The sequence below is a fragment of the Panthera pardus genome, unplaced genomic scaffold (genome assembly GCF_024362965.1).
Source record: "Panthera pardus isolate Hobbes unplaced genomic scaffold, ASM2436296v1 HiC_scaffold_21, whole genome shotgun sequence".
Taxonomy (NCBI): Eukaryota; Metazoa; Chordata; class Mammalia; order Carnivora; family Felidae; genus Panthera; species Panthera pardus.
In genome coordinates, this window is record NW_026526777.1 from 33784827 (window position 1) to 33812240 (window position 27414).

General features: G+C 38.6%; 1 protein-coding gene across 11 annotated transcripts in view; it reads left to right on the plus strand.

Annotated features, from left to right (window-relative positions):
• Nucleotides 1–27414, plus strand: part of CD55 (CD55 molecule (Cromer blood group)) — a 49749-nt gene that overhangs the window by 11377 nt on the left and 10958 nt on the right. For 2 of the 11 annotated variants that reach the window (XM_019430005.2, XM_053909116.1), the window contains 2 exons: nucleotides 4651–6162; nucleotides 9645–10628. In XM_019430005.2, coding sequence (XP_019285550.1) covers nucleotides 4651–6162; nucleotides 9645–9979 — 1847 coding nt within the window. In that variant the 3' untranslated portion in view covers nucleotides 9980–10628. The other 9 variants (XR_002075206.2, XM_019430024.2, XM_053909114.1 and 6 more) reach the window with 9 other exon arrangements.

Here is a 27414-nt window from a genome sequence, read left to right on the forward strand (position 1 = left end):
TAATGAGCACGGTTATTATGATGTGGAGATGTGACAATGTAAGCAGTGAACATTTCATTTTATTGTTTGAGTTAATTTAATTATGGGTGAGGTGTGATATGTGGTTTTTTTTCCCCTTAATCTATTTGACACATGTCATATTTACCCTGCTTTATTAAATCATCAGTTATTTAGAGCTTACAACTCTAGGATAGTGCCCAAGTAGGCCATGGTAGGCTAATGTTTCTATTACAATAACTGCCAAATCTGGATCCATTTTTTTAAGTCATATTTTTTAAATTCATTTTGATTTTTTGAGAGAGAGAGAGAGAAAGAGAGCAGGGGAGGGGCAGAAAGAGAGAGAGGAAGAGAGAGAATCCCAAGCAGGCTGCACACCAAGAGCACAGAGCCTGATGCGGGGCTTGAACTCATGAACCGTGAGATCATGACCTGAGCTGAAATTCGAGAGTTGGCCACTTAACCGATTGAGCCACCTAGACGCCCCCTTTTAAGTCATATTTTTAAAGGCATAAGTTACAAGTCCTGGGAACAAGGAGGACTGCATGAACTCGAATTCCTGGGGGTGGCGAGTGAAGGCAAGATGTTCTGAGGTACACCTGTTCTGGGGATTCGTCGCAACTCACATAAAAAAACCACTGCCAGGAAAGAGAGAAGTGGGCAAAGCTTTTATTTATTTATTTTTAAATTATTTTTTAATGTTTACTTATTTTTGAGAGAGAGAGAGAGAGAGACCAAGCATGAGCAGGGAAAGGGCAAAGAGAGAGGGAGGCACAGGATCCGAAGCAGGCTCCGGGCTCTGAGTTGTCAGCCCAGCGTGGCTTGAACCTACAAACCGCGAGATCATGACCTGAGCCCAAGTTGAACGCTTAACCGACTGAGCTACGCAGGTGCCCCAAGAAATGGGCAAAGCTTTTAATGGTTCTGGTGGGGTAGGAAAATACACGGAAAATTGAGGTTCTCACATGCAGTGTTGGTTTCTCCAAAAGGTCATTTGGTGATTTCTGGGCTGCAGGGGAGACTGGGGTGTCAGACCCAGAGCTTCCAAAGTACAAAATGAAATTCCTCAGATCTTAATGGTATTTGAGCAATGAATACCTATCTGAGGAAGAAGCTTGGATCAAGCACACAGCCAGTCTCCCCCTTAAGATATTTGTGACCATTTTGAAGCTGTGTGGGGAAGGAGGCTGGATTGTTGGGCTGGGGACTCTGAAGGACAGACCTGGGATCCCCCACAGTTTCCCAGGGATGAGGAAACAAAGATCTTCCAGGTTGTCCAGGAAAAGCCCACAGGGGCCATCCCCAAGGATCAGAGGCATTGGTAGAATAGACTGAGTCTTACTAAGACTGAGACCCATCTCAGTTCCTCATGGGCTGAGGAGGTGATCGCCTCCATTGCCAGTCTGCCTATCAGAAAAGGGGACCTGTCTTTGGAAGATCATAGCTTCTGAATGTTTTAGATACAAATATGTATAATACAATAAAAAAGTTATTAGGCATGGCGAGAAGCAAGAAATTATAACCAAACCAGGGAGAAATAAGTCCAGAGGAAGGAGATCTAGATAATTGAGTTAGCAGGCAAGGACTTTAAAATAAGTGACTAATATGTTTAAGTTATTAAAGGAAAAGATAAATAGAGAATTTCAACAAAGAACTGGAGTCTGTAAAAATGGAGTAGACTTTCTACAGCTGAAAAATACAAAATCCGAAATGAAGAGCATGATAGATAGGTTTCACAGTGATTTGGACACAGCAGGAAGCAGTGTTAGGAACAGGAAGGAAGATTCATTAATAATGCCCAGAAGCACAAAGAGGGGGAAAAATGTAAAATAAAGATACAACTTTAGGAGATATTTGAGACATGTGAAACTGTTCTAACCTATGTTAGCTAAGGAGGAGAGACAGAGAAGGAGATAAATAGGAATAGAAATATTCAGAGAAATGACACACTGTTCCAAAACTGATGAAATACATCAACATATTGCAAAAGTTCTCCGGACTCTAAACAGAACAAAAATAAATCCATTTCCAGGCATCTCATAGCAAAAATTTTGGAAACTTAAAATAAAGATAAAAGTACCAAGAGACAAAGAGATACATTATCTTCAAAGGAGCGACAACTGATCACGGACTTCTCGACAAAAATTATGGAAACCAAAGACAACAAGAAGAAATCCTTCAAGTAAAGGAGAACTGCTCACCCTGGGCTCTTTCCCTGGTGAATACATCCTTTAAGACTGAATGCAAAACGATATGTTCTCCTATGAAAACCAAGGGAACCTGTCCCCAGCAGACCGGACCTGCACAGAATGACACAGTAAAACTAGTCCTTCAAGCAGAATGAAAATAATCCCAAGTAAAACAGGAAAATGCAAAAGGAAATGAAGAACGCTACCAAGATTATATACACGACCATGGACTCTACAAAACAGTCAACGTAGTGCCTCCTGGGATGTGACTTCTATGTCAAATACAAATGTGTAATAGCAAGTGAGCAAAAGACAGAAGGAGGCAAATTGAATTCAGATGTTACAAGGTTCTGGCAATACTAAAAAGTGGTAAAGATGTTAATTTGCATAATTGACCTCTAGTTTAATACATGCCATGCTTTCTAGGGCCATCATGAAAATAATAGTGACAGAATGTAGAAATCATAAGCTAATAAGGGAGTGTTAATGAATAGTTCTTCCAAAAGGAAACAAGAGAGGAAGAGAAACATAAAATAGATGGGTGGAATGGCAAACTAAGAGTAAGGTGTTTGATATAAACCCAACTGTATCAGTAATTATACTAAGTGTAATTTAAGTAAGATTGCCAGACTGGATTTAAAAAAAAAACCAAAAACTATCTGCTTTACAAGAGACCCAATTTAATGATAAGAACACTGAATGGTCAGACGTAAAAGATGGAAAAATATACCAAATATTTTGCAAATAATTACCAAAAATAAATAAGTAAATAAAAACAGCTCATGCAATTCTATTAGTATTAAGGCATACGTAAGGTAAGAGAGTACATAATGACAAAGGGGGTCAGTTCAACAGGAATCTATCACGATCTACGATCTATGAACACTTGAAAAAAAGCTTCAATCCACACATTGTTAAAAATGGACAGAAAGAAAAATAGACAAATCCATGATTATGGTTTGAGAATTCTACATACCTGTTTCAATAGCTGATAGAACAAGCAACCAAAAGGAATACAGAAGCAACGGTTAAACTTTAAAAAACTGATATATTTTCATATAAGCATATTTCATTCAGTACTCTTAAGAGCACGGAACCCTGAAAAACTTTTTTTTCTCAAGGGTGCATGGAACATTGACCGTATTCTGGGCTCTAGATCACAGTATATCGCAGCAGACTGAAATAATTCGGAGCTCGCTTTCTGATGGCGAGGGCATTAAACTAGACACCAAATAACAAAGAGGTAACCGGAGAAGCACTTTCCAGGAAACTTAAGCTCCACTAGCACGTAAGCCCCCTGGGTCAAAAATGAGAACTAACGTGGTGGAACAAAGGATAAATTTTACATGTGAGCATCTTAGAGGAAAAACCCACGTAAAAGCTTTACTTACACTAAGAGCACCGTCTATCATTTTTTGAGTGCCTAAGTACTGTGCCACTGGCTAGGTATTTGATGTGCCTTATCCTTTTTCCAGCGTCGTTTGAGGTAGACACAGGAAGCAGAAGTAAAGGACATACAACCTGGGAGTGCATGGGGCAAAATGTCTGTTGGTGGAACTGGCACTATGCTAAAATGTGTTGCTTCAGGGACAAGAACTGTGGGGAATAACTTACCTCAATTATACCTCTCCTTCCTTACAATAATGTCATAAAATCTGCTTTGTTTTTATCTTCATTGCACACATGAGAACACCGAAGCTTAGCAGAATTAGAGAACTTGACCACAGTTTCTAGTGTGTGGTGAAATGGGTCGCCCTACTCGGTGCTGCCTTAGGAAGGAATTTGCAAGCCACGCGAAGTCAAAAAGGCACCGAAGACCTAAAATTGTGCCAGGTTTTTAGATTTGTGATTCTCGTAATAGGATCTTAACGGAAGCTGCAAATTCAGATATTTGTTACCTGACCTAAAATCCAAGGAGGAACTAAATTAGGATATGTAAAGTTGGTAGCCAGCACAAGAGGAAAAAGTTATTTTATTCAGGCTGACTTTATTATGTGAAAAAAGAAGTAAAGCAAAAACGTTTCCGAGGTCGCTAACATGCCAGAAAGCACTGGAAAAAGGAACTATGTTGTGATTACCTCTGTCCAGTGTTGTTCTTTGGTCTTGGCATAAGCAAAGGAAGACATTTTGTGAGAGAAAACATCTCAATTTGGGGTGTGTCACAGGCTGAGATTACTACCAACTCTGACTTTGGTTTCCTTTCTTTACACAGAAAACAGTTTACGAACCTCAGTACTACTTTGGTGCAAACCCACTTTAACTGGCTGTGGGTATCATTTATATCAGAGCAAACACAATGTGGCATTTCAGGTCCTTGGGAAATTCACAATAAGACTTGCTTTCCTAAATGTCAAATTTAGGTGTTTTTAGGAAGAAAGGGAGAAGTCACAGAGCAAGCAGTTGGTTCCTAAATCTTAACTTGACAGCATTATTTAGCTAATTTTTGTACAATTCTCTTCCGCAGAAAACGCCCAGATTTCTAAGGGCATGCCAGCAGTTCAGAAGCCTTCAATGGCAAGTGTTCCAAGTACGAAAGTCCCATCAGCTCCTCAGAAAACCACCACAGTGAATGTTCCAGGTACTAAAGCCCCATCACCTCCTCATAAAGCCACCACAGTGAATGTTCCAGGTACTGAAGCCCCATCAACTCCTCAGAAACCCATCATAGAAAATGTTCCAGGCACTGAAGCCCCATCAACTCCTCATAAACCCACCACAGTGAATGTTCCAGGTACTGGAGCCCCATCAACTTCTCAGACACCCACCACCACAAATGTTCCAGGTACCAGAGTCCCATCAGCTCCTCAGAAACCCACCACCATAAATGCTCCAGCTACAAAGGCCCCATCAATTCCTCAGAAATTCAACACAGTAAATGTTTCAGCTACAGAAGTCCTTTTACCTCCTCAGAAATCCAACACAACAAATGCCTCAGCTACAAAGTCCCCCTCAACTCCTCAGAAACCTGACACAATAAATACTTCAGCTACAGAAGCCCTACCAACTCCTCAGAAACCCAGCATAGTAAATGTTTCAGCTACAAAGTCCCCATCAACTTCTCAGAAACCCAACACAATAAGTTCTTCAGCTATGGAAGTCCTACCAACTCCTCAGAAACCCAACACAATAAATATTTCAGCTACAAAGCTCCCATCAACACCTCAGAAACCCGACACATTAAATTCTTCAGCTACAGAAACCCTACCAACTTCTCAAAATCTCAGCACAGTAAATGTTTCAGCTACAAAGGCCCCATCAACTTCTCAGAAACCCAACACAGTAAGTTCTTCAGCTGTGGAAGCCCTACCAACTCCTCAGAAACCCAACACAATAAATATTTCAGCTACAAAGCTCCCATCAACTCCTCAGAAACCTGACACATTAAATTCATCAGCTACAGAAACCCTACCAACTTCTCAAAATCCCAGCACAGTAAATGTTTCAGCTATAAAGGCCCCATCAACTCCTCACAAACCCAACACAATAAGTTCTTCAGCTACTAGAGCCCTACCAACTCCTGAGAAACCTACCACTGTAAATGTTCCAGGTACAAAAGCCCTACCAACTCCTCAGAAATCCACCAAAATAAATTCTTCAACTACAAAGTCCCAACCAACTCCTCAGAAACCTACCACAGCAAATGATTCAGCCACAGCCAAAAAATTCCCTGTATCAAATGCTGTATCTACAGAGACCCCACCGGCAGCCCAGAAGCCCATCGTGGCAAATGCGTCTGCTACACAGGCCATACCAGCAACCCGTAGATCCACCACAGCAAAAATTTCATTTACACAGAGTGTTCCAGCAACACAAAAGTCCACCGCTGTCCATGCCCCAGTGACTAAGGGTTTCCATACAACAAAAAGATTGACCTCTGCTCATATTACAGCAAAACAGAGTTCAGCTGTTGTTCCCAGGGCAACCACGCACTTTCGCTCAACAAGCTCACATAAAGGAAGAGGAACTCTTTCTTCAGGTTAGTTGACACTGTTCGGGTTTTCCTGAGTATGGATCTCATGTGCTACGGTAGAAAGAGTTTTTCATGCTAGCGCTCTTGACTTTCTTCAGAGGCAGATTTGGAGTATGCTAGGGCAAGTTGTTTAAAAAGAACCATTTTACAATAACATAGAAAAAGATTGTGGCTCCATAAAAACAATGCTAAATTAAGATTGGTGAAGAAATTCTGTTTTCCATGTTAGCTTTAGGGAGTCGTTGACTTCTTCAAGACCCTTCTGAGAACCAAACATGTACTATCCTTAAGGTTGATTTCTGGGTCTGGTTGATTGATAGAGGTCCATCCCTTAAGCAGGCTAAAGGGTGTTCCAGATTCCCTAGAGTTGGTAAAGCATCTCAACAGTGTCTTCGAAGTAAGTGAAAACACAGAATTCTTTGAAATAGTCTATATTAACACAAGGCTCTTTAAATGACAGTTTTTATAAAAGTGGAGTAAACTAGGCTGTAGACTTCAGAAATACCTGTCGAGTGAACCAATGAAACCCTTCTTACTAGTTACTGCTGCTTCAGGCTGCTGGGATGTCCTTTTGTCTCATAACTTGTCTAATGTGTAGCCAAGATTTTTATGGACGTTCTTGTTCCGTATGAGAGATGTCTATTTTTTTTCGGTTCCTTCGAAAATCTCAATAGGACTGTGAGCCAAGAGATAATTTTTAAAAGATTGTTGTAAATTTTTGTTGGAACAAATACACACACACACACACACACACACACACACACACTGCATAAAATACCCATGTGTGGCTCAATAACTTTTCTAAAGCAAATATTTGTGTAACTACCACAAACGTCAAGAAACAAAATCGTAGAAGTCCCTCAGATTTGCCCCCTCCCTTTCCAGATGCTCTGTCGATCCTGAACTCCATCCACTGACTTATCCAGCCAGTAGGCCCCTGGCATTCTGCCCCTTACACCACATGGCCAGGGATTTCCTTCCCGGCAAACACACAAACCGCGTTCCAGGCAGTTCTTCTCCCTCTTTTGGTCTTGACCAATTTCTGCCTGTCTTCCTGTGCCCTCTGGTGCCATCAAATCACCGTCATTATGTTTTTGCATATTTTGTTCAGGTTTTATAACTGCTATGATGAGGTCTATTTTGCCATCACCCCAGACGATTTTTAAGAGCTGAAAACATTACAGATATCATTGTTGAAATTTCCTTTGTATATTTCTTGATTCCATTAGGTAAAAAGCCAAATACGTGCAAATACACAGAATCTTAACCCCTTCCTACCTGCTTTGAGTCATTCCTCAATGGCATCAAATAACTGTGTTTTTTCAAAGACAGTTATACACATTGTGACCATATTTTTGTAACAATTTCATACATTTCACAGTTGTTATCTTGAAGTCTTTCTTGCCATTACCTGGGTATTTTTAAGAATTTGAACATTGCAGACCCTGTTCTATGTCACCATTTCTGTCTCCCTCAAGGCAATTACTGCCTTGAGGTCTGTGTGTAAGCATCCTATCTACGTTTTAATTCTCGTGTTGTATGTGTATTTACATTGGTACGTGATATTGTTTTGTATGTTTTTATAATTTATGTGAGCAGTATGGCATATATTTCATCATCTAACTTGACTTTTGGTACTCAATATCGGTTTTATAGCTTACGTTGACACCTTTATATTTAGTTTGTTACTTTCAACACTTGTAGGAGGTTATTTGACGTCTTCAACCTAAATGGTTTAGGTTGAATACGTCCAATTTTCATAGAGCATGGAAAAGAGAAATAAGTTTCACTTTATTTTTAATTAAAAAAAAATATTTTAACATTTGTTTATTTTTGAGAGAGAAACAGAGCATGAGCAGGGGAGGGGCAGAGAGAGAGGGAGACACAGAATCCGAAGCAGGCTCCAGGCTCTGAGCTGTCAGCACAGAGACCGATGCGGGGCTCAAACCCTCTAACTGAGAGATCATGACCTGAGCTGAAGTTGGACACTTAACCGTCTAAGCCACCCAGGTGTCCCTTAAATTTTTTTAAAAAACTTTTTTATTTATTTTGAGAGAAAGAGAGAGCATGAGCAGGGCAGGGATAGACAGAGGGAGAGAGAGAATCCCAAGCAGGCTCCGCACGGCACGCAGCCCAAAGCAGGACTCTATCCCACGACCTAAGCCAAAATCAAGAGTCAGACACTTAATCAACTGAGCCATCCAGGTGCCCCATAAGTTTCACTTAAAAAAATTTTTTTTTTAAATTTTTTATTTATTTTGAGACAGAGAGAGACAGAGCATGAGCAGGGGAGGGAGGGAGAGAGGGAGACACAGAATCCGAAGCAGGCTCCAGGCTCTGAGCTGTCAGCGCAGAGCCCGACGTGGGGCAAGAGCTCATGAACCACAAGATCACGACCTGAGCTGAAGTCAGACACTTAACCGACTGAGCCACCCAGGCGCCCATAAGTTTCACTTTATATAAATTTGTTATAGAGCTAACTTTGTTGAAATATTTCTTTCTGCCAAAAAAAAAAAAATACAAGATAATTTAACAAACTTAAACTAAACCTGAAAAAAATAAATTAAACCTAAGTCAAACATTGTGATAAAAATACAACCAATATTTGGGGTCAATTTTCTCTCTTTTAAGTAATTAACTTACTCTTTAAATATCATCTACCACTTTTTGCTCATATGGAAAAAGAAAGTAGTTGCTGTCACTCAACTGGGTCCTTACGATTACAGCATGTACCATGCACTTTCCATTTCTGGACACTAGCCCTTATAACAAGCTTGCAAAATAAGTCTTTTTAGGTTCATTTTATAGATGGTGCATTCAAGGCACAGAGATTAATTTGTAGGATTCAGACCGTGCCTAGTACTAGGGAGAAAATTGGGGGGGGGGGGTATACACCTGTTTGCCAGCTCCCAGTCCTGTGCTTTTTCTGCTGTGTAATATTGCCTGTTCTCAGTGGTCCCGTGAGTATATTTGTTCACTACTTAAGAGAGCAGAATCTTACTATAAATATATTTACTTGAAAGTGAAGTTTGCTTCATTGCCTTCACTTGCCTCATTCACAGTCATTGAAAGGTATAAAAACTAAGGTGCTCTGGTAATTTGAGTTTTGATAGAGTCTGCTGAAAGAGACTTCAGTTTCTGATAGTTTCTCGGTCATAGGATTGGATTGCAGTTTACTATTTAAGCTTTCAAACTCGCTTCTTGCCATCAAGTCCCAAATTATATGGTGTTTGTTGCAGTATTCTTAGTCATGTTTCATATTTACAGTGTTGACTCTGCTGAATAGATACGCACTGTGGTATATGTCGTTTGATTAAGTTAATACATAACTGTTTCATAAATTTACTTACAATTATTTCTTTTAGTTATGAAAATCTGAGTTACTTTTGAACTTTGAAGTGCATTTTGTTGATAAATAAAATTGCTAGGAAATCATTGACTTTATTTATTTTTTTTGTAATTCTTTTTTTTTTTTTTTCCTTCTTCAGATGCTAACATCGCTGCAATTGGTAAGTTCGGTTCTTCGGCAGTTAAAAGAAATTGTCATCACTGTGGGATGTACAATCCATATTCCTGGAAGAGAATCTTGTCTTTTAAGTGTCTTAGGAATACTATTAAAATGCAGTGTTTAAGGGTATCGAAGAGAAAACAGGTAAATCCATTTTATCGACGTATTTGGTGGACACCATTAGGTACTCGGTATGTTCCTAAGGATTCCCAACCGTGTTCTTGTTCCAAGGTAGTTTTAGGGCAACTTCAAATCATGTGGCCAGTCAATCAGGTATTATTGAATGCTTATTGTCTCAATGCATCGTCAGGCTAGGGGCCAAAGAACAACAAAGAAGAGGCAGGTACCAATACAGTTTTTAAGCCTCCGGTATTCTACAAGTAATCATAAACTACTCCTTGACTGTTTCTAGACTTCTGTCCCATTCCAGAGACAGCAGAGTGCCTTTGGTTATATCCTCTTCCATTTATCTGCCCTATCAGTGATTTAAAGCAAAGTTAGCTTTAAAAAATATTCCGTTGGTGTAGACCTAAGGACCTACTGTGTCGCCATTTATTCTAGTTTTGGTCCCAGTTCTTTTTTGTTGTTCTTAAATATATTATCTGGTATTATACCTTTTAACAAGAAGATTAATAACTCCTAACGAAGATGGTAAAAGAAATGTTTGTTCAAAAGCAATACAGCTAAGTTGGCATATTAATCATACCCACTAGAAGATATACTCTTATGAAGACAGTATTTCAAAATTATGTCCTTATAAGCCAAAGTCTCCTATCTATATATGCATTAGTGAGACAAGGGGCTAAAGCTGAAAGCAGGTATTTATTATTATTATTTATAGTTCTTTTATATTTTGAATGAACCTCTCCTCAGCTAAAGTATTTATCTTGAGAGATTTGAACAGTTGGAATTCACTTTGTCTGTTTGATATTTTAAATAGAAATAAACGTATTCTAAATGAAAATCTCACGATTTCATGATTTGATGTTAAGAATGGTGAGTCTAACGGGTGGGCTTTTTCTCAGCTGCCCAGTAGCATCGGATGTAGGTCTGAAGTGCTTATTTTCTCTGACATTCTTGAACTGTGGACTGTGTGATCTTCCAGAAACTTTCTTTCGGGGGGGTAGTTGTAATTCCAACTTGTGCTCAAAAATAAAGAGGAGCTCTTCCCTTCTTAAAGAACATCTGCAGCGCTCGTTCTCTTTGGGATCCTAGCTTTGTAAAATATAAACCTAAACGTTATCCTTATTTCTTCAATGTGTTCTGTGAACCGGGCCGCTTTTCTCATTCTGTTTGTTATTTATATTTGTGCGTTGTTTTTATTTGAGTGTAACAGACACTCATTTTCCCTTAGTCTCAGGTGTACAATACAGCTATCTCGCAAGTGTATACGTTATGCTTGCTCAGCACTCGTGTAGCCAGTCTTTTTTTTTTTTTTTTTTTTTTTCATTATTGCCTTCTCTCCCTCAAGGAACAGTTTAGACATTTCCCCCCACTAATGGTCTCCCTGTGACATTTTACTACCACAAATATAATGCAAATCTATTTATATACTGCATTTATATCTTTATACATAAGAAAGTAAGATTTTTTTCAGCCTCTTGGGATGATACTACACCCCACTGAGAATACATGCTCTTCATAGTTGTATTTTGTTTTCGCTCTTGTTTCTGGTTTTGTTTTTTATGCCAACATTGTATAGAAGAAGACAGGCTTGGGCTTTGGAGTCAGGCAGACCTTGGTTTGAATCCTGGTTTGTTTTGTTTTGTTTAATTTAGTAATTATTCAGCCCCACTGATTGAGCTTAATCTGAGTCCCGGTTTTCTCTTTTTATGATCCCTATTTAAAGTCTTTAAAGCCGAATGAGATAGTAGGATATGAAAACTCCCAGCACGGTGTTCAGCATTGAATAAATAGTAGCTTAAAGAAGTCCTAGAATGCAGTCACTGTTGTTTTCCTAAGATGGTGTTCTGACAGTTTTAGCAACTCCCTCTGGCCACACCAAAGAATAAGAACAGTCCTTTATTAAAGTAATATTTGCGTGTTGGCTGAGTGGCAAGTCCTGTCGTGAGATTCTTATAGGTATTATTTTATTTACTTCTCAAAACATCTTACAGTGTCTCTATGTCCCATTTTTTTTAGCGGAAAGAACTGTTTTTGCAAGACTTGTAACTTACCCGAGGTCACACAGCTCTTAGGTGCTTCAATGGAGGCTTGACTTGTATCTCCAGCACTAGGTACTCAAAAGGATAGAAAGATTCTTGTCCTATACAAAAACCTGCACAACTCAAATTTGAAAATTAATGTGGTCTTGGTTCTTTACTTCTTTCCCCCGTCATTGCTGAAATCCCATATTGTGACATTCATAAATTTCTCATGGTGGTTAACAGGTCCACTGAAGGAATATTTAAGAAAAAATTAGAGACTACTCAGTGAAATATCTAAAATGCTTTTTCTGTAGCCTGTAATATCACATGCTTATTCATTTATGCTTTATACATATCCGCCTGCATACGGCATATGTTACAGACTAGCCCAAGTGGAAGTGTATTTCCAAGACTCGTGAATCATCAGCAGTAATTTGAAAGGCATCGGATGCTGTGATACGAGGTCTTTGGTGTGTGCTATTACCCGTCTCTGTGTATGACAAACTTAAATCCCGTTATAAAAAATGACTTCAATTGTCTATAAGTTACTCAAAGTTAAGAAGTCAGGTGGCATAATTATAGCATTTTTCATTGATCTTCTTAGGCTGGCAAGAGAAGTGTGAACGTCTCCCACTTAAAAAGTACGGAGGCACAGAAAAGCCATTGATGGTAGCAAAACCCTAACAGAGTCCTATGGATGTTGCTGAAGAAGCAGTGTTGAATTCTGGTTTCTTAATCTGGAAATGAAAATTTAAGGTTTAATCAAGCACATTCTTTTTCCACCAAAAAAAAAAAAAAAAAAAAACTTTCTGTTGTGACTTCACTTGTCCACAGACGTCAGTTCCTTTATTCTGTTTTGTTAAATAGGATTAGAAGGAAGAACAACCCATTCACAACTTTTTAAGTTTTTTTTTTTTTTTATATAGCATCTGGACTATATTTCCACTTTATTAACAATATAAGTGAGACGTTTTGAAGTGAGGAGACAAATTCACATTTCTTCAGAAAAAGCATCACTAAATTAACGTCAGATCTTGTATGTGGAATCTGACTTGGGTTCTTCAGAAATGGAGAAGGTACTCCATCTGATATAAATTGGGCTTGAATAACTTCAGGTATTTTTACTGAGAATACTATAAACAGTTAAAATCATGACCAGAGCCTGGGGTTAGATATACGTTTCTCTCCAGTAATAAACCGATCACCTCACCCTTTTTTGGTCTCGGTTTTCTCTTATGTAAAAAGAAGATCCATCATTCAGTGTAATTTAATAAATATTTACTAAACACTTCCTACTATTTGCCAAGTACTGCACTAGTTATTGGAGTAACGGGATACAAGGTGGCAAATTGCTTTGCGATGTTTTAAACACTAAGTATCATTCTATACAATGAGGACCATTGCTAAAACACTCCTTTTACTTGGCAGAAACCCATTTTGTAAAATTATGTAATTTTCCTACCTAAAAACTCTTCAGTTAATGACTAAGAATGTTGCTGTCATAATCATAATCTCATTGCCTCATTTATTCCAAGTGGTAAGTCTTAACACCCTTGGGTTGGTTTTCTGTAGATACCAAGTGAATTTTGAGAACGTAACTATTGCCTTTATACCTTAAAGTTTTCTTTGCTTATAATTTGGAGGGTAATACTCTTATTATTTGCTAAAGAATCATTTATGTAGAATCCTGTTTCTCCTATTTCTGTATTTTATTCTAGTCCCCTGTGAAAACATGAGTCTCCACACACATTGTTCTAGAGTTACGTGCGTTGATCAGTGTTCTAAGAGTAAGATTTTAGTTCTGTCATCCAGATACTCTGGATCACTTTAAAATTTTCTAGCTTCGTTTATCATTCAAATTGAAAATGGGATGGTTTTTCAGCAATTGAAAATGGCAGAGGTTAATGGGGAGTGATGGAGGGAAAAGAAACCCCAAATTTTTGAGGAGCCATGATATATTTTATGAATACAGTCTTTCCACGCTAATGATGTGGTAGAGAATCAGTTAAAGAAATTGATTGGGTAAAATACTATAAAAACTTACCTGTGGTAGAAATAGCTGTTTTGTTAAATCATGTATCCATACGACAGTGTGATTGTGTGACATCTGTATTTGGCTGATTTGGAACTGATTTGTGATTTGGCCACATTTAACCTCACTCAGTTGCTTTCCTTTTGTTATCTGTAGTTTCCTATGCAATACAGATCTAAATAATAGATTTCAAGGACCCTAGAGGGTGAAGTAGGGAGGAAAAGGGAGACCAAGAATGGCATAGACAAAGGGCAAATGGGTGGGTTTTGAGAAGAAAGATTATGTGTAAAAATCAAACTGTAAAAAGTATTGTTGACCAACTTATTTGACCAATTGTTGTTCTATCGTTCAACTCAAAATAGTGCATTTAATCCTAAAAGTAAATATTAGCTTTCCTAACTGAAATTTTATCTACAAAAGACTAAACACTGGAGGGCTTATTCTGTAAGCAAAGTAAATATGTTGTACCCTCCATGCACAGGTGATCTTACCTTTCCTGTGATGGAGAAAGGCCTACATCTCTTATCTTTACTATGAACTAAGCGGCCTTCCCATTAACAACCACAGATGTAACTCTCACCTTTCTGAAACTCAAATTACTCATCTGCAAAATGAGAGTGAACTTCAAGATACCTCCTAGTGCTAAAATTACATAAGGCAGTCATCATAAAATTGAACATGGTCAGGTTGAAACACTTCATTATCCTCTCCAACCCGTTAAACAAATTTTATTTGAGCACGGTGATACTTTAAATATTTTATTTCATTTTGCTTTGAAAGAAAGCAGGATAAGTACCATGCAATTTTTACTGTCAAACGTGACATAAAAAAGCTATACACAAACTGTCATTCATGGTCTCCTATTTTTCTTTAACTTGTCTCATATCCAATGTATTTGTCTTTGTGAAACTGCATAGTATATGTAATTGTTCATGTTTCTATTAACTGTGTTACTAAATTTTTTCCTCCTCAAGGACTTGTTGCTGGTACTGTAATTGGTACCCTAATTCTAGGCAAAATTGTCTGGCACTATGGAAAATCAGGGTGAGCAGAAATTCTGATGATTTAAAAAAAATTGTTCTTAGCTTCTTTCCAGTAAAACCTGACACTCTACCAGAAGGTAACTTTCTTAGCTTAATTGTATGCTTTGAAATCTATCTCTTTATTCCTTTTCTCTGTAATTACAACCCTGGGTCAACAGACTTTGTGTCTTTTTTTTTTTTTTTTTTTTTTAATTTTTCAGTAAATTCAAGGACATTAACATTTCAAAGGCAAGTGATTTGAAAGCCAAATTCTCACTTTGCCATCTATTAATCAAATCACCTTGTGTCCCTACTCAGTACAACTTACGATAGGATCTGTGTTACACAGAGCAAAACCCCAAGAAAAGTCAGACTCTAACATATTGTTAACGTTGTCTGTGGGTAGCCTTTTTCTGAGTCGTATTTATTAAAACACACCAAAACACCTAAAAACAGCCCATTGGTTAGGAGGGCGGGCTCAGGAGCCTGACCACTTGCTTTGAATCCACCTGGCTCTACACTTTATGTGCCATGTGACAACGGGTAACTTCATCTCTCTAATGCCTCCGTTTTCTTATTTGTAAAGTGGGAGAAGCATAGTACCTGCCTCAGGGGATGGTAGTAAGGATCGAATGAGTTGCCCACCGTAAAGAAGAAGGTAGAATGTTGCTTGGCACATGGAAAGCCCTCAGATGGTAAAACAGCAACACATTAAAAAAAAAAAAAAAAAGTCGGTATGATTTGGAACATCTGACCTGCATTAAATGTATTTTACGTATGATGCCTTGGTTGGCTCTGACATTTCCTGTCAACAGAGGATTATTTAACTTGACCCTCCTCTGTTCAGAAAACTTACTATAGAGTTCATATAAACTTGAATTATTTCTAAACTGCCCTAATGCCTATCTATTTTTTTATCAATTCAAAACAACCATATATTTTTTATTAATTCAAAACAACCATATATATATGTATATGTGGTATATGTATATATATACATATGTACATATACATATATACATATACATTACATATGTATATATACATTACATATGTATATATACATTACATATGTATATATATACATATACATTACATATGTATATATATACATATACATATGTATATATATACATATACCACATATATACATACCATATATATACATATTACCACATATATACATATATATACATGTATATATATACATGTATATATATACATATACCACATATACATATATATGGTTGTTTTGAATTAATAAGAAATATATGGTTTTAAATTGATAAAAAATAGGCATTAAGGCAGTTTAGAAATAATTCAAGTATACATATGTATACATCTATATGTATGTATATACATATACATATATATGTTATTTATTTATTTTGAGAGAGAGAGTGCAAGCAGGGAAGGGGCAGAGAGAGAGGGAGAGAGAGAGAATCCCAAGGAGGCTCTGTGCTGTCAGCACAGAGCTGGATGTGGGGCTCAATCCCATGAACTGTGAGACCATGACCTGAGCCAAAATCAAGAGTCGGATGCTTAGCCAACGGAGCCACCCAGGCCCCTCGAAACAACTATATTTTAATGCTGTTACTAAATGGCTTGTTTTAATTTGGGGGTTGATGTGAGCTATCTACTTTTTACCTTCTGTAACTCTTACCTTTCTCCTTAAATTAACAATATGATTTAAGCCTATTATAAGCTAAATTATGTAAATGTTCTTTAAAACACTGAATGGTTCAGTCTTCCAGTAAAATTATCTGACCACTGGGTCCTGGGCTTTGTGGGTTTTTAAAATAGTTTTTACAGCTATTTGTTTACTGCCAATAAAGTATTTTATATATATATATATATATATATATATATATATATATATGTTTTATTGCTATAATAGCAAATGTAGTAAAAGAGTTCAGATTTTTCAGAAGCTTTTTAAGAACGTGTTTTAGACTCCACCAAAAACATACAGAATTCTAAGACCTATTAAGTGAGTTGCATTGGTACAGATGCTTTAGCAAAACTACTGTGGAAAAAAACAGTAGACTGCCCATCTTCTGTACTTCTTTGCCCTCATTCCAGCTCTCCTCTTGAATTAGAGCATTATCAGTTTGCCTTCCAAAGCCAGTGCTTGGTAGGTGAGAGGGGTGGAAGGGAAGGTGGAGTGTATTGGGCGCTCTCTGGGCTGCTTCAGTTTCTTTACCTACTTTAGTAAAGTAATCAGCCATGATGGTTTTAATAGGATGAAAAGTGCTGAGACATAGAAGGAGAAAATACCTGTTTTGAATTTCACTGGGGTTTTGCAATAAACCTAGTTCCCCTATTTCTGAATCACAGAAGTTTGCGCAAACCCCTGAGGAGGAATTTGCCTTTTTCAAGTGCCCTTAAAAAAAAAAAACACTCCACTTGCCTAGTTTTGCAAGTATAAGCTGTTGAAGGTAAGAGCAAAGTTCATACATTCCTGGTTATACTCCAGATCTCATACTGATTTAATTAAACATTGGGTCTTAATAGGGACTGGGAAAGGGTTAATGAGTATGCAGGTGATAATGTACCTTCGCCTGGTGATCCTTCATGTTTGCCTATCAAAGGATTTGCTTACTGCTTTTTAGAAATGTTGGGTTTGGGTGATGAGTTTTAGTTCAAAAGAGGGACCCGGTTGTAAGGGAATGCTGATCTTGCTTTTCGGTTGAAATTACCATTATATAATTCAATTGGTGTTTTCCTTCTCCACTACTCAGCTCTTATTACATACATGAAAACAGAAAAGCATGCAGTTGTCTTTCGTAATTTCACCGTGATTGGTGATACCTCAGAAGTCAAACCTCTGGTCAGTTCTAAAAGGTATATGGTTTTACAAAGTCGCATCTCTGTGTCTTGCAGAATGTCCATCAGTACACTGGGGCGGGACTTAACCTGTGACCGTTCAAGGACTTGTCAGAATTGGTTTTCATGATTGAGTGACTAACTCATTGAGTCTCTCATTCGCGTGCCGTGTCCTCCAACTCTGTGTTCATCGTCTCGCCTTGGGTTTTGCACTCAGCTTATTGTAATGACTGGATGCTAGCAAAACCGCAAATATCTCGTAAAACAAAAGGTGGTTGCATTGGGACTTACAAATAGGAATGCCTTTCTTATGACTATTTGCATCGTGAGATGATTGGCTTATAGTGTATTTGTATTTGCATTTCTCCGGTTTGGTTGGTGGCTTTTAGAATTTCCAGTGTGTAGGAAATATTAAAATTGGTTTTACGGTATCTTTTGTAAGTCACGTTTATAGATCTTACAGCCCTTTTATATTATACAAAATTATGATGCCAAAATACCATAATATAAACGTATCTGTGAAATTTTCTGGGTGTCTTTCTCTAGGTGTCTTTTGACGAAACTTTCCTCTATTGCACATGTAGCAGGGGTTTTCATTGACTTTTATTCTGAAAGTATCTTCATCGAGTGTAATTTGACTGCTTATTTTCAAGAAACTAAAAAACTCAGGTATCCTATTTTAGTTGCTATAGCAACTAAACACTAAATTCTACCCTGGCTGAGGTTGGATGACTTACTAATTTCCATTTGTTTTGCATGCTGCATTAACGGATTAATTTTCATCGTTTATCACATAATAACCAAAAGATTAATGTGTATCATCAGTCAATAAAATTATTTTGACTTTAATTTTCTTTTTTAACTTTCAGGACACACATGTATAACATTGACAGTTTTGCTTATGACGCTAGTAACCGTCGGCTAGCTGACTTAGCCGAAGAAGAGATCAGAAGAAAATATACACAAGTGTGCAGAATATTTCTAGTTTCTTAGAACCTTGTGGAGGAATGGACACAATAAATGTAATAGTGCTCGTCATTTTTCATGTTATCACTGTCTTTACGGGGCGTAGGAAAATCAGTGGAGCAGGTCTGTCCTGAACCTCTTGAAAATAGAACCACTTGCAAGATTTAGAGTGATCACTTTCCTTAAAGCATAGGAAAGTGCAGAGGTTTGTTCACGCTTAGAACGTGAACGTGAATGTGAAGGAAATAAGTGAGTTTTTTCACTAGATGTGTAATGTTACTTTTGTTTACAAAGAAAACTAAATATTAAAAACAGTGATTGGATATTGAAGACAAAAAACCGCAAGTCTCTTCTGAGCAGACTTGCCAAAGAGAGATGAACCGTATGGTAAAATAACTCTTGACTATTAGGCATTGTCCTGTTTTCTTATTCCATTATGATGAGGCTGAAGGTGTTGGCAAAATTTTTTAAAGGAAAAATATGCTAATGACCCAAGAGCATTGATTTTTCTGGGGTTAGTTGGTGGAAATGGGGGAACACAGAATGAAGAAGTAATTCTTTGGCTATCATTTTGTTTAAAAACAATCTTTTTTTTTTTTTTTTTTTTTTGGAGAAAGACCCCTGTGAAAGGTTGAAAGGTATCTTCATTGACTTAATGTCTTTAAAAGTATATTACAATATTAACATAAGAGTCTATATTTCTGAAGTAGGGGGTGTTCATAGCCAAATCCTAAATCTTATTCTTTTATAATATTAAGATTAATTTATTTATATTTATTCATGTCAGTGAACGCATTGATTTTTCATGTATAGCAAGAAAAATTCAAGAAGATATGTAAAGAAAAATTTATTTTCCCTAAATGGAAATAAATAATGGATTGCATTTTTGTCTCATGTAGTACTTGAAATTTATTTTCTTAAATATAAGTATTTATTTCTAAATAGGAGATTATTTTCCTGCATCTCATAAGTACTTAATAATGCTATCATTTGGTTCTCCTGGTGCGAAACATTTTCAGTTACTTTTATTTACTTATTTATTTATTTAGAGAGCCAGCGTGAGCAGGGGAGGGGCAGAGTTAATTTCTTTTAACATTTTTTCATTTTTGAGAGACGGAGAGAGACAGAGCATGAGCCGGGGGAGGAGCAGAGAGAGAGGGAGACACAGAATCCAAAGCAGGCTCCAGGCTCTGAGCCGTCAGCACAGAGCCCGAGGTGGGGCTTGAACTCACGGACCGCAAGATCATGACCTGAGCTGAAGTTGGTCACTTAACCGACTGAGCCACTCAGGCACTGAGAGAGAGACAGAGAGAGAGAGAGAGAGAGAATCTTAAGCACGTTCCACGCTCAACACAGAGCCTGACTCGGGACTCGGTCTCATGACCCTGGGATCATGACCTGAGCCAAAATTTCAGCAAGAGTCCCATGCTGAACCAACTAAGCCACCCAGGTGCCCCTTAAGTTACTTGTAAATTATGCCATATTGTACTACCTCAAGCATGTCATATTCTCATATAAGAGTTGTGTCACTTGTTATTAATTTACCTAAGGACAATCACATTAATTTCTAGATGATTATCCATTCTTCTCATCTTACCGATTACGTTTGAAGGGCTGGAATAGACTAGCATATACATATAACTAAAGTTAACAGTAATTATTTTGCCATATTGCTTCATCCATTTTGTTGTTAAAGTATTTTAAAGTAAACGTCATATGCATCATGGTATTTCACTATAAATACTTCAATATGATTTCTAACAAGAAGGACATGTATTCTACCTAACCACAATCATCACAACTAACGAGATTAACAATAATTTCCTAATAGCTTCTAATATTAGGAAATTTTTTGAACTTTCCTAGAAGTTCTGCATGTAGCCACATATAGCTACTAATCCATTTGTTTGTTAAATAAGAGGGCCTGCTCCGCCTACTTTGTGACAGTTTGGTGCTTCCTGGGGTAGCAGCGAGCATAACAACGATTCAGTTAGAAAAACACCTGAGCGCCTACTATGTGCAGGTCACCATGTGCTAGGTGTGTGCTTACCAAGATCTACAACACAGTGGCTACCCCCAATTTGCTTAGGTTCTATCACAGGAAAAGCAAAACTAACACAGTGAGAGAAAACGTGAAGAATTACGAATATTCCAGCAATCACCCGTACAGAATACAGGGAGTATCTAAGCTATCTTTGCCACACGAGCGCGTGGTGGGCAGGGAGGCGTTCGAGACAGGATGTGAATTAAGGAAGGACAAATAGATGAGATTCACATAGCGGGAATGGAAAGTGCAAACGCAGTGTGCCCAAAGTAGGAAAGGCTCACGGAGAAGACTTGTGTTCGGTGGAGAAGTAAAAATGGTAAGTTCCGCATAATTATTCTGTGTGATTAAAGTGGAATCAATGGACACAGGTTTATAATAACAGGCATTTTAGATATTGGGAAATATTGAACTTCAGCAATACCATACACTGAGTTAACCTTTATATCTTATTATTTAGATAAAGGTAAAGCTGAAAAAATATTTAATAGTTACCTTGAAGAAAATAAACAGTAGGCGTATTGGGGCTAATGGCATTGTTTTACAGGATTTATAACTACTTTGTGTCCTGTTGTCATGAACTTGAATAATTTTATGTTTTTTCCCAAGGTAAGCTCTCCTTTGAGATGATACTTTGATTGCAGAGATGGTTTTGCCTTTACCCTTGACACTGTTGCTGATAATCCATGCAGGAAATTATACTTGCTTAACACAGAAATTTGTGTAGTATAATATTTAACCTACTATCACTACCACTATCACGTTTCTTAGAACACTTAAATATTTTTTGTCTTGTCACACCCTCCTACTTTTTGTTGGTGAATGCCCAAGGTGGAAGTGCCTTTTTTTCTACTCAACCAACTTGAGCGTCCCCTCCACCCCCTTGCCTAAATTAAAAAACAGCTCCCTCCATGGGGCGCCTGGGTGGCTCAGTCGGTTGAGCAGCCGACTTCAGCTCAGGTCACGATCACGTGGTCTGTGAGTTCGAGCCCCACCTCGGGCTCTGTGCTGACAGCTCAGAACCTGGAGCCTGTTTCAGATTCTGTGTCTCTCTCTCTCTCTCCCCCTCCCCCACTCATCCTCTGTCTCTCTCTCTCTCAAAATAAAATTAAAAAACTTAAAAAAAAAAAAATCTTCCTCCCTAAAGTCAATGCTTCTTTTGCAAACTAGTCCAGTGGTGGCTGGTTCGTTTTCATGCTCCTTGTTGTCTCAGTGTTGAGAAGTGGTGGTATTCTTTTCCTTGCTTCCCATTGCCTGTACTTCATCCATCTCAATATATTCCTTAAATTTTCTTTTAGTGTGTATCTATTTCAGAAAGAGAGAGAGAGAGAGAGCATGAGCCGGGGAGGGACAGAGAGAGGGAGACACAGACTCCAAAACGGGCTCCAGGCTCTGAGCTGTCAGCACAGAGCCCCACTCGGGGCTCGAACTCATGAACTGCGAGATCATGACCGGAGCTGAAGTGGGATGCTTACCTGACTGAGCCACCCAGGCGCACTTCCCATATATTCTTTAAAAAGTGTATCTGTTCTTTACTCTGGTAGGACAATTTACTAATATATTAAGTTTTTTTCCCTATAGTTTTCCCTTTCTCAACTCCAAGTGGGTAGCAAATTTTGGTCTTCCTTGCTCTAGGGGAACATCCTGACTTCTGGGAGCAGAACCACTAAAAGACATCTCTCTTCCTTGCTGTTCTCTGAAATTCTATACTCTCATCATAGACTAAGCTGGTGGGGCGGGGGTGGGGGGGGGAGGTAGAAACAGAACCAGGAAGAGGGAAGATTCCTGTGAATAATAAGACAGATGTTGCTAACAACCTCAAAGTCTCTGAACCAGGCATCCTGACAGCTTCTGGGGTGAAAAGGTAAGGACTCAGAGGTACATGATGGGAAGCATAATGTTATATTTTGAAGTTGAGACTAGCGGGATTTGTTAAAGGATTAGGTGTGCCGTTAAAAAGGCAAGAAAGGAATTAAGGATGACACTAAGAGTTTTAGCCTGAGCGACAGAAAGCGGGGAGGTTGCACTTACTAAACCTTAACTCCCTTGGGGAAGACTTCTGTAACAGAAAGGTCAGGAGTTTGTGTTCCTATATGTAAGTTTGAGATGCCTTTTGGGCATCAAAGTAGAGATGTTGTATAAGTAGTCAAAAATACAAATCTGGAATTCTGAAGCGGGGGTCTAGGCTTGAGATGTATATGTGGGAGTCATCAATAAGAGAATATGTGTCAATGAACCCAAGTGATGAAAGCAAGAGGAAGACAGATTCAGCATTAAGGTTTACGATATGGACATCATTGGTGTCCTTGAGCAAAGCTCTTTCAGTACCGTGGTTGTGAGTCAAAGCCTAGGTTAAGAGGCCAAAAAGCGACTCGGACAAGAGAGATTAAAGATGGCCAATGCAGGTGAATACAGACAACTTTTTTTTTTTTTTTTAATTTTTTTTTTTAACGTTTATTTATTTTGGAGACAGAGAGTGAATGGGGGAGGGTCAGAGAGAGAGGGAGACACAGAATCAGAAGCAGGCTCCAGGCTCTGAGCTATCAGCACAGAGCCCGACGCGGGGCTCGAACTCACGGACCGTGCGATCATGACCTGAGCCGAAGTCGGACGCCCAACCGACCAAGCCACCCAGGCGCCCCCAGACAACTTTTTTGAGACGTTTTGCAGAAAAGTTTGGGCAGAGAAATGTTCGTTGGAAAACTGCGAGCTTAAGAAACATTCCATTTTAAAATATGGGGAGAAGTAGATCATGGTATACGCTGATAGGTATGATGCAGGAGAAAGAAGGGAAGATTTCTAGCTCTTGAGGAGGCGAGAGGTAATTGACTCCATCCGGAAAAGTGGTATAATTAGTGGTCAAGAGCATGAATTATGGAGACAACCTGCCTGCGCTCAAATCAAACTCCCGCCATTTAACAACTGTGTGACTTCAGGAAAACTCCTTGCCTGTGTACCTTATTTATCTATCTATAAAGTGCCTTTCCATCTGTGAAGTGGTGATACATAGGATGCTGCGAGAAGTAAGTTAATAAACGTAAAGGGTTTAGAATAGTGCCAATCACATAGGAAGGGCTCAGGAAGTTTTAGCTGTTATTAGTGCACAAATGGGGAGCCTGGCCTTAGATAGAAGTAGATAGAGCAGGTCATCCATAGTTAATAGGAAGGAAAGTAGCATATAAAGGTTCATCTGCAGAAGCGTGTGGGATGCCACGGTGGCAACTTCTGCAAATTTCCTTCTACTTTTTTATCGACATAGAAAGCAAGGTCATCGCAAGTATGAAGTATGTGAGGAGGTGTTACACATTTGGGGAGAGGAAGAGAAGGAAAAGACTGGAGAAATTTAGTAAATTAGTGGGCGAGTTGGTGTGAGTGCTCGTGAATCGAGACTGCAACCATTAAGCTTGGAGTGGCCCAGACATCTAAAGATGACGGCAGGAAAGAAGGTAGCAGGTGATGTACTCTGATGGCATGAGATTCGAAGGAAAGGGCTTTGTGGTGAGGGAGGAGGGAGATTGGCCTACAAGTATCAATAATGAAAAACATAGGGCACCAAGTTCACATCCAGGCCTGGTAATATGTGGAGTGAGGGAGGTCAACAAGAGATGCTTTTGCCCTACCAGAGATTTGTGTGCAAGTTCAAGTGCAATGTACATTCCTCTTCCACTCCTTGTTATCATAATCTGTCTACTTTCCCATCCCTCACTCATGTTTGCTGAGGGTCTTCTACACGTCGTACATTAAATATACATTAGATCTGTCTGCTCAGAAATCCTAGGTGCAATGAGACTCCAGAACTAGATTTCTAAATATCATCGTCCAATAAAATAAATCCCAGTTCCTTGGAGAAAAAGGCCGATACTAGTGTTGGGGCAGGGAAAGTAGAAGATGACCCTGAGACATCTTGTAGTATCCGAAATTAATGGGTTCAGAAAATAAATGCTCAAAAAATGATGGCAACCTGTCAAAAGGACTCAGAAACCAGCTTGAACAAGCTCCCTTTGACCAAATCTGGGACAATTAGAAAAAAAAATAAATAATGGGGGCGCCTGGGTGGCTCAGTCGGTTAAGCGTCCGACTTCGGCTCAGGTCACGATCTCGCGGTCCGTGAGTTCGAGCCCCGCGTCGGGCTTTGGGCTGATGGCCCAGAGCCTGGAGCCTGCTTCGGATTCTGTGTCTCCCTCTCTCTCTGCCCCTCCCCCGTTCATGCTCTGTCTCTCTCTGTCTCAAAAATAAATAAACGTTAAAAAAAATTAAAAAAAAAAAGAAAAAAATAATGGCAATGGATTATAATACATAGGAAAAAAGTGGAAACTTGAGTGCATGCTGGTATAAATAAATAAATGGGAAAGAAAATTCCTTTTTTTTTTTTTTACAGCAGAATTCCAATGAATACCTGTGCAAGGAACGATTTAACTAGAAAATCAGCATTTGGCAGCCCTCATTGTAACGATACTTTCAGGCAAGAATCCTCAATGGATTCTGCAATTGGTGAGTGAGGGAAAGCCTGATGAGAAATAAGAGAATTATATAGTCTCCAAATTTTCCTCACAAGACACATTACAATAACTTCCTCACAAGTAACTTTATAGTAGAGAAACCTGACAGACACTAATTCAGCCAACTGGTCAAAATTAACATTCCCAGTAATGGACATGAGGTTCCTCCTGATAGGACATGCTGAGAAAAATGCAGCATCATTCCTGGGGTATTTCTGCCAAACATTGCATAATCTGGATCGAATTATGAGGGAGCACTCTCTCTCTCTGCCCCCTCCCCACTCATGTTCTCTCTCTCTCTCAAAAATGAGTAAACATTAAAAAAATTTTAAATAAAAAATGGAAATTTTAATTAAAAATCTTTTCAAAGAGAGTATTTCATGCTCAGATGGCTTCTTCACTGGTAAAGTCTAACATTTAAGGAAGAAATTATACCAATCCTACACAAACTTGTTCAGAAGGTAAAGATACTTGCAAACTTACTTTATGAGGCTAAAGACATCCCAAGAAAAGAGGACTATAAACCAATATCCCTCATAAACATAGACACAAACATCCTTAAAATTTTAGCAAAGCAAATCCCACAGTATATAAAAGATATATGGTACATCATGATCAAATAAGTTTTTTCCAAGGAGTAAAAGGTTGGTTTAACATCCAAAAATCAATCAATGTAATTCACATACTCATAAAATAAGAAAGAAAACCACATTATCATTTCAGTAGATGCAGAATGAGCATTTGATAAAGTCCAACAGAAATTCATGTTAAAATCTCCACAAACTGGAGAAAAAAAAATTTTTTTAGAAAAAAAAAAAAATAATGGGGGCGCCTGGGTGGCTCAGTCTGTTAAGCGTCTGACTTCGGCTCAGGTCACGATCTCAGGGTTTGTGAGTTCGAGCCCCGCGTTGGGCTCTGTGCTGACAGCTTGGAGCCTGGAGCCTGCTTCGGATTCTGTGTCCCCTTCTCTCTCTGTCCCTCCTCCACTTGTGCTCTGTCTCTCTCTATCAAAAATAAATAAATGTGATTTTTTTTTAAATCTCAGCAAACTAAGAAGAGAAGGGAAATTTCTTAATCTAATTAAGGGCATCTTCCATAAACCTACAAATTTCATCATATTCAACAGTGACAGGCTCAATGTTTTTTACCTAAGGACAAGTCATGGATATCTACCCCTTCTATTCAACAGTCATTTGGAGGTTTTAGCCAGTTCAATAGGGAAGAAAAAGAAATGAAAGTCAATGAACTGGAAAGGTAGAAGTAAAGTTGTCTTTATTGGCAGATGGCATGATTATGTACCTAGAAAAGAATCTACCAGAGCTAATAAGGGAATTTAGTAAGGTCACAGGACACAATGTTAATACACAAACAACAATTTTACTTTGATATATTAACAATACACAGTTAGAAAATGAAATTTTAAACTTTTTTTTTTTAACGTTTTATTTATTTTTGAGACAGAGAGAGACAGAGCATGAATGGGGGAGGGTCAGAGAGAGAGGGAGACACAGAATCGGAAGCAGGCTCCAGGCTCTGAGCCATCAGCCCAGAGCCCGACGCGGGGCTCGAACTCACGGACCGCGAGATCGTGACCTGAGCTGAAGTCAGACGCTTAACTGACTGAGCCACCCAGGCGCCCCTAGAAAATGAAATTTAAAAACAACTGTTTCCAATAGCGTCCAAAAACGTGAAATATTTAGAGACACAGTCTTTAAACCATGTCAAGAACTCTACAAAAATTATAAAACTTTACTGAGAGAAATTATAGACCTAAGTAAATGTTATGAATTAGAAATTAAGGAATTGTAAAACTAAGTTTCATGTCTTCAAAAAGCCAATAAAGTTAAGATATCAATTCTCCACGCATCAATCTATAGTCCCAGCAGGGATTTTAAGAAACTGATCCTAGAAGTGCCTGGGTGGCACTCAGTCTGTTAAGAGCCCCACTCTTGGGGCGCCTGGGTGGCTCAGTCGGTTAAGCGGCCGACTTCGGCTCAGGTCACAATCTCGCGGTCCGTGAGTTCGAGCCCCGCGTCGGGCTCTGGGCTGACAGCTCGGAGCCTGGAGCCTGTTTCAGATTCTGTGTCTCCCTCTCTCTCTGCCCCTCCCCTGTTCATGCTCTGTCTCTCTCTGTCTCAAAAATAAATAAACGTTAAAAAAAAAATTAAAAAAAAAAAAAAAAGAGTCCCACTCTTGATTTCAACTCAGGTCATG